Source organism: Alexandromys fortis, unplaced genomic scaffold, assembly GCF_014885135.2.
Source record: "Alexandromys fortis isolate MF-2015 unplaced genomic scaffold, M_Fortis_MF-2015_v1.1 scaffold_85, whole genome shotgun sequence".
Lineage (NCBI taxonomy): Eukaryota > Metazoa > Chordata > Mammalia > Rodentia > Cricetidae > Alexandromys > Alexandromys fortis.
The window spans coordinates 3,148,884-3,161,296 of record NW_026067975.1 but is presented as its reverse complement, the minus strand read 5'-3'; the positions used below and the strand labels follow the sequence as shown (position 1 = coordinate 3,161,296).

General features: G+C 36.6%; 1 protein-coding gene across 8 annotated transcripts in view; it reads right to left on the bottom strand.

The window, feature by feature from the left end:
* The window catches only part of U2surp (U2 snRNP associated SURP domain containing), a 70,411-nt gene that overhangs the window by 8,500 nt on the left and 49,498 nt on the right, over positions 1–12,413 (bottom strand). For all 8 annotated transcript variants that reach the window (XM_050157223.1, XM_050157228.1, XM_050157224.1 and 5 more), the window contains 6 exons: positions 12,131–12,218; positions 9,825–9,947; positions 6,580–6,736; positions 5,895–5,990; positions 5,079–5,145; positions 2,656–2,815 (listed from right to left, as the gene is read on the bottom strand). In XM_050157223.1, the coding sequence (XP_050013180.1) occupies positions 2,656–2,815; positions 5,079–5,145; positions 5,895–5,990; positions 6,580–6,736; positions 9,825–9,947; positions 12,131–12,218 (691 nt within the window). The remainder of the gene's footprint in view (positions 1–2,655; positions 2,816–5,078; positions 5,146–5,894; positions 5,991–6,579; positions 6,737–9,824; positions 9,948–12,130; positions 12,219–12,413) is intronic.

The following is a 12,413-nucleotide window of genomic DNA, read 5'->3' as shown; positions in this document are numbered from 1 at the left end:
TTTTTGTAGAGAATATGAGTATTGTAAAGCCACACATCTATTGTTTTGGTTTTTTTTTTAAATTAATCACTGGTTTAAGGTTTAGCTGTCAGGCATTTTTATAAAGACACCACATTTGAGGAAAGAAGAAAAACTGTAGTATAAAAATACAGTATATAGTAAAACTACCTAGAGAAACTAATTTAGAATTGTATTCTTTACTTAAACAGTTCTCTAATAAAAGCACTGGATTTTAAGACCCAAAAACTGATACTCAAAGGGACAGGGAAGCAAGGTAAGAAAGCATGGAAACAAAGTTTGTGAGACTTGAGTTTTGATTAGTCTGCTACCTGCTGTGAAACCGCTCCATGACTTAAATGTCCCAGAGTAACAACAGAGAAGAATCTAGGTACTATCAAGATGAAGACCTACCTGCCTTTTAAACCTAGTATTTGGCTTATTTTCCAAATTCTGAGATAGGTAAGAATTATGAGAGCTGGGGAGATAATGAGTGAAATTTTAACAAAGGGATAGGGAGCAGACTATAAAAGATCACATACAGTGCACACACACAATATACACCACATATATACAGAATTTGAAAATGGTAATGCTCATGAAACCCAGCTAACAAAGATACATTATATGGTTTTCTTCTCTTTATATTAATAAAGAAACAGAACATTCTAAAAGAAGAATTAGGCAGTCCGTATTGGCATTTTTAAATATTTGTGTCAGTGCAGACAAGCCATGGAAATTCATGTGGAGGTCTGATTAGGATCTGTCCCTCCACCATGTATGTCATAACCATCAAACCCAGGTCATCAGCTTGGTGGCAAACACCTATTCTCACTGAGTCATCCCTTCTCCCCCAAGCCCTATACTGACATTGTAACTCCAATTATCAAGAAAATGTATTTTTATTGAATGCAGTCTTTATTTTTACACCCTACTACCCCAGTCCTGAGGACTGAACGACCAGTCTTTTACATGCTAAAACAACTACCCTATCAGAGAACCACATCTCCCCCCCCCCCGCCCCCCAGCCAGATACTCAGTGTTGCTTTCTTTATAGTTTGAAACAGTCTGCCCAGGCTGTTCTTGAGCTCTCTAGGTAGCCCAGGTACATCTCTCCTTATCCCCTTCCTGACCCAGGCTCCCAAGAGTCTGAGGTTACAAACATGCACCACCATGTGTAGCTCATTTTTACTCTTAGTAGCTGTGCCAAATTAGGAAGAGCTGCTCAAGAAGACAGAGGGAGTTATACGTTACAAGAGTTTCACAGGAAGAAAAAGGTCCAATGGTGAGTGTGTTCACCTCTACACAACACCCCATTCCTCTAAAATTGTTAAGAGAACAAAGGAATATTCTATGGAGAAATAAATTACTAACTAAAAGCTTATCTCTACATACTAACTGGAATCATGCTGATTCTACACAGGGTTAAAACAAAAGGTTCTCTTTGGTTTGGTGACACTAGGGAGAGGTAGTGGGAAAGAATACGCCTCCAGTGATTATGTAGAAAAGTAGGAAGGAGATCATCCAAATACAGCATGTCTCATAAGAACTAAGATGCTGGCACATCGCAGGCATTCCACATTACTATTAAGTGGGGACTATGGATTGAGGACTCACATATTCTTTTCAAGTTCTAGACTAACTGGCCATTTTGCTGGGACAGTTTACCACCCTGAGCACTCAATAATGCTTTTCTCCTCATGAGGTCCTGTCCCTCCCTGAGGATCTATAACAGTTAAAGGTTCTCATGTGAAGGAGAGACTTCCCTGTAAATAAGCTCTTACCACTCAAGATCCCAAAGCAAACCTAATGAAAATTCATTGGGAGACACGCACATTCCAAGCCCTGACAGACAGACAGACACACAGACAGACAGACAAACAGACAGACACACAGACACACACACACACACACACTCACCAGTCATGAAAGTGTAAGATTGATTGGAAACAAGAAGATGCTCAATGTAAGTGTGGGGGGTGGAGGGGACAAAAGAGGATAATGGGAGTTGAATATGATCAAAATACATTAAATCAATGCATGAGAATGTCATAAAACTCATTATATAGAGTTAATAATATGCTAATAGAAACCATTTATTTTAAACTTCCCCAAATGCTTCTCTCCAACAAGTCCAAGTAGCCTGAGATACAAAACAAACAGCATTGTAAAAAAGGAGTAAGAGAGGAGGGCACAGTTTGCCTGAGATAGTTTGGGTTTTTTTTCTTCTTAATGTTAAGACTCAGGCAATGTATACACTATACCCTATCATAAAACCTTTCAAAGAAACCACTATATTAATAAAATGTAAACCTAAATTCAATGTGTCAGAAAATATTTTATTTTTACCTAGTTATATATGGTATGCATTCAAAAATCAAATGGTTTTTCCTATTCCTTGGAATCCATTTCCCAGAGGCTCTCCTGTATGCCATGCATTCGAACAGAGAACAAAATACACACATACACACATCCAAATAAAATCATAGAGATAAGTGGGACAAGAAACAAGGCTATCATTGAGAAAAAGGGATACTTGAACTAAGAAGCAATGTTAACTCGTTTCCAAGCATAAAGAATGCTGTGCCAAGAGGAAGCTGACTTCATGTGGAACGTTAAAAACCACTAAAGTAGTTTTCATTTGAATGCAATACAAACCTCAATTTCACGAAGCTTAGCTCGTTTTTCTTCACTCATTTCTGAGTATTTAGAGAACTTAGACTCAGTCATTTCTTCTCTGACAGGGTTAGAATACAAATGATGCTCTTCTGATTTGGAGCTCTGAGTGTCTTCTTCATCTTCACTTTCTTCTTCTTGACTTTGGAAACAGAATACACTGCATGTCACAGCAGGGAAACAAAATACTGTATTTTACAGTTTGGGTATTTGTTTCTCATTGTCCTGGACCTTAAATGATACTGCAGAACTAAAACATTTTCTGCACGTATTTTAGACAGTTCTGAAAAACGTATCCTTCTACAGAGAAAGTTGAGTTTCAATATAATATAATCATGCTTTTAATAAATTCTGTGGTAATGTTATCAGTGTGCTTTTCATTCTGCAACAGTCATCCAAGGAAATAAAATGAAGAACAAATGGGTGTTGCATACGCCTCAGTTCAGTAAACTCATGATGGCTTGTGCATAAAAAGCCCAATGTTCAGCCCTCCTTCTGTAGAGTATACTCTAGAAAATACATGATTTTGTCACACTCACCATAAAAACACGTAAGGGCCTCAATCCAACACATAAGGACCCCACCTAATTAGCACATTATACTAAAGCACCACATAAAGTTTGAGCATTAAAAACCTTCACCTAAGGTTATAGCTCATCCTGAAAGCTAGCTCTTTATTCAGCTCTTGTTTTATTTATGTTTATAAAGTCTGTACTTTCTTTTATTTTATATTCATTTATTTTCATGTATGAATATTTTGTGTACCGCTGCTGCCCATGGCCATCAGGAGAGGGTTTTAGAACCCCTGGAACTGAGTTAAGAATGGTTGTGAACCTCAATGCAAGTACTAGGAATCAAATCCAGGTCCTCTTCAAAAGTAACAAGTAACAAGTGCTACCTGCTAAACTTTTATGAAATGTGGAATTTCAAAATTCTAAATCTATACCAAATTCATTACAAATGCTACTATTTTTAGCATTTCTTTCCATCTGCTACAAGTACTAATTTTAAACTCCACCTCTACTAAAAATGCAATAGTTTATTATTATATGAAGCAGCCCTCAGCAAAAAGGCATTTCTGATCCAGCCACTAGAGAGTAGTAGTGAGCTGTAAAAAATGTTGAAGGACCAGGAAGCTTTGTGCAAATCAGTGTTCCTCATCTGCACAAGCCGATGCTTATATTAACATGGGAGTTCTAAGAAAAATTAAAAACATGAATCCTACTTCTACTGACCCATGTTTCTAGCAATGATTACTTCAACATCAATACTAAAATAAACTCATACAGTAAAACAAAAATCAATTTTATGCCCCTAATGCTTTCAGAAAATGAACCTAACAATGTATCTGGCATTCTCTGATAAACTTTCTACCCTTCAATGTAAATTGAAGAATTATTTGATCAGTACAGTATATAGTTAGCTAATATTTGAGATGTTGCTAATGACAGAGTCATGGATATAAAAGTCAACAAAACAGTTTCAAAGCAAACTAACCTGAATCATTCACTCTAGTAGTCTTCAGTTCCTGAGACCTATCGCCACTGGTTTGCCACACTTCTACTTTCTAATCATTACCAACTTACTCAGTCACACCAACAGAACTGCCAGTTTTCCCATGCCATCAAACCGTCTACAAACTACTGACTGAGCACACTTCCTTGCAAGCCATCAGTCCCTCTACCAAGTACACACAAATGCACATTCTGTGCTGGGACAACAAAAGGGCTTCCCCGATTTTCTTCTTCCATCTGAGAATAAAAGATTATAGTTTTTACAGAACAAAAAGTTCTTCCCAGAATAATCTTGATAGCAATTTTTCCTATTGCAAAACTCGATTATTCAAAGCAATGAAGCTTCATAAAACTTATCATACAAACTTTACATTCTTACTAACACAATGTTAAAAGCAAAAATACTTCTGATGATTGCAAAAGAGAAAACGATCAAAAAATCATCATTTCTTTATACTCATTAAGCCCACTTATTCTTACCTCTTCTGACATGTTTACATTTAAAATAACAAAATAGTTCTTAGCAATGCACTATCTGAAAGAAAAGGAATATAATCTTCCCACTTAACATTTTAAAAATCACTTTTTTGTGGATCCAAAACAATATTTGATGACAAAAATTTGAAACAAATAAAACAGATGAAATAATAGCTACAAGGCAGAAATGTATAGCCTCAGTTAGAAAACCCATCCATGTGAAACCTAGTGCAAAGACCAGAGACCAAAGCTCTTTATTCACTGGGGAAAAAAATGAAGACGAAAGGTGATTCTCTCACAAGGATTTGAAGGTGAAGTTATCCTCTTCACTATTATTTCAACTATAACTGTCAGTAAGAAAAAGGGGGTGTATATGTGTAGGGAACTGTGTGTGTGTGAAACTTAGATTCTTACTTTTGGTTTTCTTCTTCTTCTGATTCTTCATGCTGGTCAAATAGCTCCCACTTGGAAGTTGTCACAGCTGCAGAGGGAAAGGTAAATTAGCATTCTGCTACAGCACAGTAGAAGCCCAGCTTTAGAGCTGAAAGTTTATATTACAGAAGCTTTTATCTTCATGTACTATACATCTTTTCTCATACCTACACTATCTATTCAAACTCAGAAATGATTAAAAGCACTATCTGTATTTCTATGGTGAATGGCACGACTTATTTTATCACATCAACAAACACTAACAGACACGGGTCCCATTAAGTATAAAGAGAAAGGCAAATGTAAACGGGATCTAAGAACCACTATGGGAGGTCAAAACTCAGTTTCTAAAGCAGATTTCCAAATGGATGCTGCTTCCCATCTACATCTACACTTTCTATAGAAACACCTCGGCCTGAAAGGTTATCATGATTTCTCTAACTGTACTCTCAAAGCTTCCAAATTGCAGGATCTAAGACAATTACTAAAGGAGTAGTAATTCAATGAATTTCATTGAAATTCAATAAAGTCCAGTGAATGCTTATGACAGACCTAAATCATGGTAGCACTGACTCTGAAGGCTGAAAACAAAGGTTTTACATACAAAGAAAATATACACAGGCAAATACAAAGGCACCAATAATTACTGTAAGAACACTCAACTTTCTTCCCCCTCAGCAAGCGCTGGGGAGTCAACCCAGTGCCTTACACATGCCAGGCAAGTACGCTCACTACCAGTGAATACACCACTATCCCAGTACACAACTGCATAAAGCTCAGTATTTGTGATTTACTCACCTTGTGCTTCTAATTCAGATTCATCTACAGCCTCCCATTTTGATGGGGCAACTTTAAATATGGGTTCATTCTTCTTAGAGTCTTCAGTTGCATCCACTATTGAAGAAAAGATTAGCTATATATTAGGGGATGATTCAAACTAATGGGCTTATCAAAAAGCTAATAAAAGTAAGTCCACATGTAGGAAAACACTGACAGCATCAAGGATTATAATTAACACACTTTTTTTGCTTCAACCCAATTTTTAAGCAGTGAATTACTGCATAGGAAATCAGGTAAAACACTTTAAGCATATGGAGCTGAGAGGAAGAAAAATAAATAATACTTAAATCATTTTCTAAAGTAAATATGCCATACTTTATCAACACTTTAATGTAATTTTAGGCAAGAGAACACTGAGCATCTGACATCATGACTATAATCAACACAAAATGTTGCCCATAGCTTTAAGACAACTGAGACAAAAGAGGAAAGCTGCTATTATGATAGAAGAGTGGCACCCTAAAAAAGAAAGATGACTGTAAGAAAGCCCTTTCCTTGCCACAGTGAAACATACTGCTAGATATCTGAGTTTCAAATGTCAGAAAAGTAACTTGACACAGTCAGAAACAAACATTTCTCCAGAACACCATGTGTGAAATTAAACCTCTTAGTTAGTCTTTAAATGTTTGAAATTGGAACTTACAAGGCACTCCATCCAAATCATCATCAAGACTTTTTATAGGGACTCCATCAAGATCGTCAATGGGAGTAGCATCAATGGGAATCCCGTCCACATCTTCCAGAGGCGCACCATCAAGCTCTTCCTCAATGGGAGCACCATCAAGATCATCTGGGACATCCTACAGAAACATGCACTACTGTAATATTTTTTTGACTTGCTTAAGTCTCTCACTATTAGATTAACAAAATCCAATACCAATGTGGCTGGAACCAGACACAATATAAACACACACTTTATTGTCTAGCCAAAGTAGCAATTATCTATACGTTTATTTATCTAATATGTACTAAGTGCTTGTTATTGGTGCCAGGTAGCATGTGATGCAAAGATGAACAAAATCAGGTCTGGTTCTTCTGTCAAAGAACTCAGTAAAGGTTTTTGTTGTTTAGAAAAGAAAAGAGCAATAGATCAAAAGGGTACATCACCATCTTATACTATATAATAATTAAATTTTACTTAAAGAAGTCAGAAAGTACCCTAAAGTTACACTTAGACTGAGATCTGGTAACACACAAGGTCCAGAAAGAACATGTATGAAGACCAGTGGCAGGAAGAACACTGTATTTGAAGAAACTAAAACAAGAGTTTAAGAAGATGGCAGAAAAGTAGCTGTCTCCTCACCAATTGGTGAAGGAATCAGGGAAATCTACAAAGGAAGAGAAAAACATCCTGGAAGAGAACAGAATCAAATAAGTGTAGTCAAAAGCAATTGACTAACCTCACTAAAGGGTATTGCATACTGAGCCCTCAAAAGGCAGCTTCTCAGTAACACTCCCTACTGCAAAACCCCAAAAGGATAGTCAAACCTACAGGTACACAGGCTACACCACAGCAACAGGAAAAAGATGAAAGTCAAAGACCGCCCAAAGATCCTAAGTCCTCAATTAGGAAACTCAGATACTGATATAAATTAAAAGTCAGAAGAAACTTGGCAACGTTTTCTTGTAAAACTAATGATACAAACCAGGCCCTACAGAAGAGTCAGCAGAGAGAAAAATTGTTAAGAAAGTTAACAATATGGATTTAAAAAATTAGAAATGAAAACCTCAATGAATCAAATAAAATTACAGTAGTGAGTCAGCAAGACGGTATGGCAAGTAAGACACTGCATCTAGGCTTCACAATCCAAGTTCAATCCCTGGACAAAGTAAAGTGAGCAAGAGAGGCTGACAAATGTTGAGACGGCTTCTGGCCTCTCTTCGTGAGCTATGGCAACTGCATGCCCACTCACACTATCAAGTTAAAAAGCTTTTAAAAAAATAAATTAAAAAAAAAAAGGAGGTTGGGTTTTGTTTTGTTTTGAGCTGTGGGGGGCAGACTGGGGAGAGGGCTCAATGGTGAAGAACACTTGCTCTTCCAAGAAAATCTGGGTTCAATTCTCAGCACACACAAGGTGGCTCACAACCATCAGCAATTTCAATTCCAGGGGATCTGATACTTTTGTCTGATCTCCATGGGCACTACTAGGCACGCATGTGGTACACACGCACACATGCAGACAAAACACCCATATGCATATAAATCTAAAGCAAAACAAAACAGTAGGAAGTATCACCAATACTCTACCAAACAAAACAAAGAATATCAGGTATGGAGGACAAAGTGGATGAAATATTGCACTCAAATATCTGTAAGGAAAACAAATGAATAAAAGATCAAGACCATAAACATCCAAGAACTCTAGGATATGGCCAAGAAGTCAAACCTAATCATCCCTGGGATATAGAACACATTCAGATAAGCACTAAAAATACAAGGGATTAATGGATTCAGTGAAATTTAGGAGCAGCAAATTTCACAAATCCAGAAATTTTGAAACACAAAAGGTAATTGGAACCCCAACATGGTCAAGACAATAAAATACAAAGTAAAGTAGCAATAGGTAAGGGGAACATGTCAACTAACCCAAAAAGGCAGAAGCATCAGAGTAATATCTCTCAGCAACCCCAAAGTAGGAGAGCAGCGAATGATATAAATCAAGTTCTGAAAGTAAATAACTGCCAACCATGTTATATCTAGATGTCTTTTAAAACAGCAAATCTGTTTTTTAAACACTGAGAAATAAGAACATTTCAAGACAAGCGTAAACTAAGGCAGTTCACAAGCACCAAACTAGCACTGCAAAAGATATTTAAATACTATATACAAAAAGAAGACAGTCTCAATCACAAGCACCAGGAATAAAAAAAATTTCAGGAAAGGATGAATAAACAAAGAAAAGATAGGAAAGAATTCATATCTAACCTGATAAACCAGCAAACCCTAATCCTAATGGGAAAAACTCAAGAACAATAAAACAGAACAAAACAATGAACAATTAGAATTATAACAATTAGGAAACCTTTCTCAATAATAACCTTAAACATGAATGACCTCAACTCACCCACAGAGATTCATGTGTTACTACCAGAAATGAAGATGGAAGATTTATAAACCATTTAGGAGGGAAAAAGCAAGAGAATGATGAACACAATTTGGTGCCATCAGGCTGCATGATGTATGTTTACTTTTTAAGCTAACTTTAGAAGTTTTTATACAGAGATAATCCCCAACTCTTGATGGCTTGACTTACACTTTTTAAAAGCTTGCAACAGTGAAACACAATACACATTCAGTAGTAACTGTACTTCAAATTTTGATCTTTTCTTAGGGTAGTGATACAGTGTGATGTTGGGCAGTGGTACTTAGTTATGGGTACCAGTCAACCATATGATCATGTGGACAAACAATATCTATCTACAGTGTTTCATTTTTAAATACAGGTCTTCAGTAAATTAAATGAGATACTAAATACTTTCTTTTAAACTGGGTTTCCTGTTAGATCATTTTAGCCTAGCTATAGCTAATTTAAGCTCCATGAGATATTCAAAGTAGGCTAGGCTAAGTGGTCAGGTTCAGTCATATAGGTACAAGTATTCAATGTATCTTTAACTTAATGAAATTTATTTAGATTATGAAGAACCCCTTGTAAGTTGAGGGGCTTCTGTGTATTATCTATATTCTACTAATATATCATAGATCTTTTTGTGCTAGAAAAAAAAACAGCCACCATCACATAAGAACACAACATTGAACTGAATATCCCTGTCATATCTCATTGACTCCTGGGTTATTTAATGGTAAACAGAGGCAGTTTTCACAAAGAAATGTTATATATGTATATACCTCTCTCTCCCCAGAACAATTTTTAAGTACAGAATACCTACCTCTGTTTCCTTTTCTTCAATGATATTTACAAGTCCTAAGAAAATATTTTGAAGTTTGATCAAAAATGGCTCTGGGTAGATTGCCCAATCTTCCCATGCTCTGAAGCAAGTCATTACCCGTTGCTAAATAAACAGAAAACAGACAGTCAATGACAGTTGAGGTAGTATGTCTCAAATGAGGATAACCAATGTGATTTGATGAATTTTCCTTTAAATTGCTAGATCATTTTTCTTCAAATTAAAAAAATAATTATGTATGTCATTTCCAAGCTTTTTAAAGCAACACTATCTTCCAAGAATAAAGACCTAAAAATACTTGGGGGTGGCGGAGGCACCACTTGTCTTTTAATTAAGGCCAACTCTTACATTGTCTGTAGTGAATGTGAGCCACATTCTAAAAAGCAATCTCACAGTGCCTTCTGATAACTAGAAACCAAAGCAATCAAGCTTGACCCTGAATGCATTTGACCCAAAGATATCTTGTTTAACACTTTTCTTTACACATTTCCTATACTTTTCTAAGAAGTATAACTTATAATCAAAATATAAAACAAAAAAAATTTAATGGATCTGTTTGAATATTGTAGTGATTTAAATAGGTAAAGCTCCCATAAGACTCATGTGTTTGAATGCTTGGCACACAGGAAGTGGCATTATGGCCTTTTGGAGAAAGTGTGTCACTATGGGGGCAGGCTTTGAGGCCTTCTATGCTCAAGTTATGTCCAATGTAACACAAAGTCTCCTTCAGCTGCCTGCATATCAAGACACAGAACTCTCAGCTCCTTCTTCAGCTCTTTCTTCTGCCTGCAAGCCACCATGCTTCCAGATGATAATGGACTAAACCTCTGAAACTATAAGCTAGGATGAGTTAAATAATTTCCTTTCTAAGAGTTGCTATGATCATGGTACTTCTTCACAGCAATAAAACCTCAACTAAGACCAATATCTATATAATGGGCTCATGGGACAGCTTCCTATACTAAAGAAATTTCTCAACGAAGTCTACTTCCCACAACAGTATATTCATTTATTCAATTACTACCTTGGGTGGGAGGAGCTTTGACTGGCCTTTTCCTAAGATTGGTCTACAGCTTAAAGTTAAGGCTATTGATTTTTCTTTTAAGAGGTTATTTTAAAAAGAAAAAAAAAAACTGAATAGGTTTTTTTTTTCCTACAAAGCAGCTCATTATAATTATTCCCAGTCTGTCTTAAACATGTACTCATGATTTAAGCAAGAACAGTGTCCAGCACTCCTCATACTCCAAGAAATTTTAAATCTTCCACACAACTTCTGAAGGTCAAATTTCCAGATCATCATCAAGGACATTCTCAAGCCACCTGTGCTTCCACAACTGCACAGCTAATGGTGGTCAGCGTCATGCACCCATCTGCACACTGGGAAACCAGTGGTATCCACTCTATTTCCACCAAGGTCTGCACCCAGACACAGCTGTGAGGAACTGGGTCTCAGATGGCACTCTGCTTTCATAATGACACACTTCACACTAGGGTACAGAGGGGCCTTTCTGATCTGGTGACAATCTGTGGTAGGTGGCCAATAAATCTAATCAGTCTTCTTATTTTCTGGAGGAGGGAATACAGGCCAATGCTTCAGGCCATCCTGAGATTCTGGAAGAAGTGGTTGGCTGCTGCCTTCCATGCTGTTCCAGATCCTCATCCCAGCTATAGCATGGTACCTCAGCAGACACAGGGCCAAGTGGCACCTCCAGGCCCCATGCCACAGTAGGTGAGGCCACATATCACAACCATCTGCTATATTGAAGCTATCAATGCCCTGAAGATACTTTCTACACAACCATGAATAACCAAAATGCATGTTCCTAATCCAGACAATTTATATATACCATTATAAAACACATGGTCTTCTGAATATGTTCTGTGAGGAGGAAAAAAAATCAGTATTAAAAATATTTAAATAAGACTTGAGGACCTGAGTTCAGCTCCCAGCACCTACATCAGTTGGTTCACAATTCCCTGTAACTCTGACTCCAGGGGCTCCTATACCTCTGACCTGGATATGCACCTGCACACATGTACACATATCCACACAAAGACACATATACATAATTAAAACTAATAAATCATTAAAGAAAAATTTAAACTAAGAATATTTAAATAATTAAAATAAAACTAAAAACTGACAATACAATATTTTAAAGAACTTTGAAGCATAATTTCAAAAAGACCAAGTCTTAAATATTATATTTGTCTTACATTCTTTTATAGCCCTCTAATGCCCTCCTCCTCTATAACACACCAGGGCAAAAACAACAAAATATACATACCTTAAAATTTTCAGATTGTAAATGGCCTTGAATTGTACGATAAGTAGCATTGAGGTCTGAAAATATCTGACATAGCTTTGTTTCAAAACTGAAATTCAAACAATACATTCTTTAAAATAGAATTTGTTTAAAAACTCACATTCTCTTCAGCCTGCTAGCCAATGAAAACCTCTCCTGGTCTTAGGGATAAAGCAAATTAAGAAATGTAAAATACCAGTGTCCTTTAGAAAGCAATTTTATATTTAGGATGAATTTAGCCATCTGTCTCTCCTCTTTTGTGTCA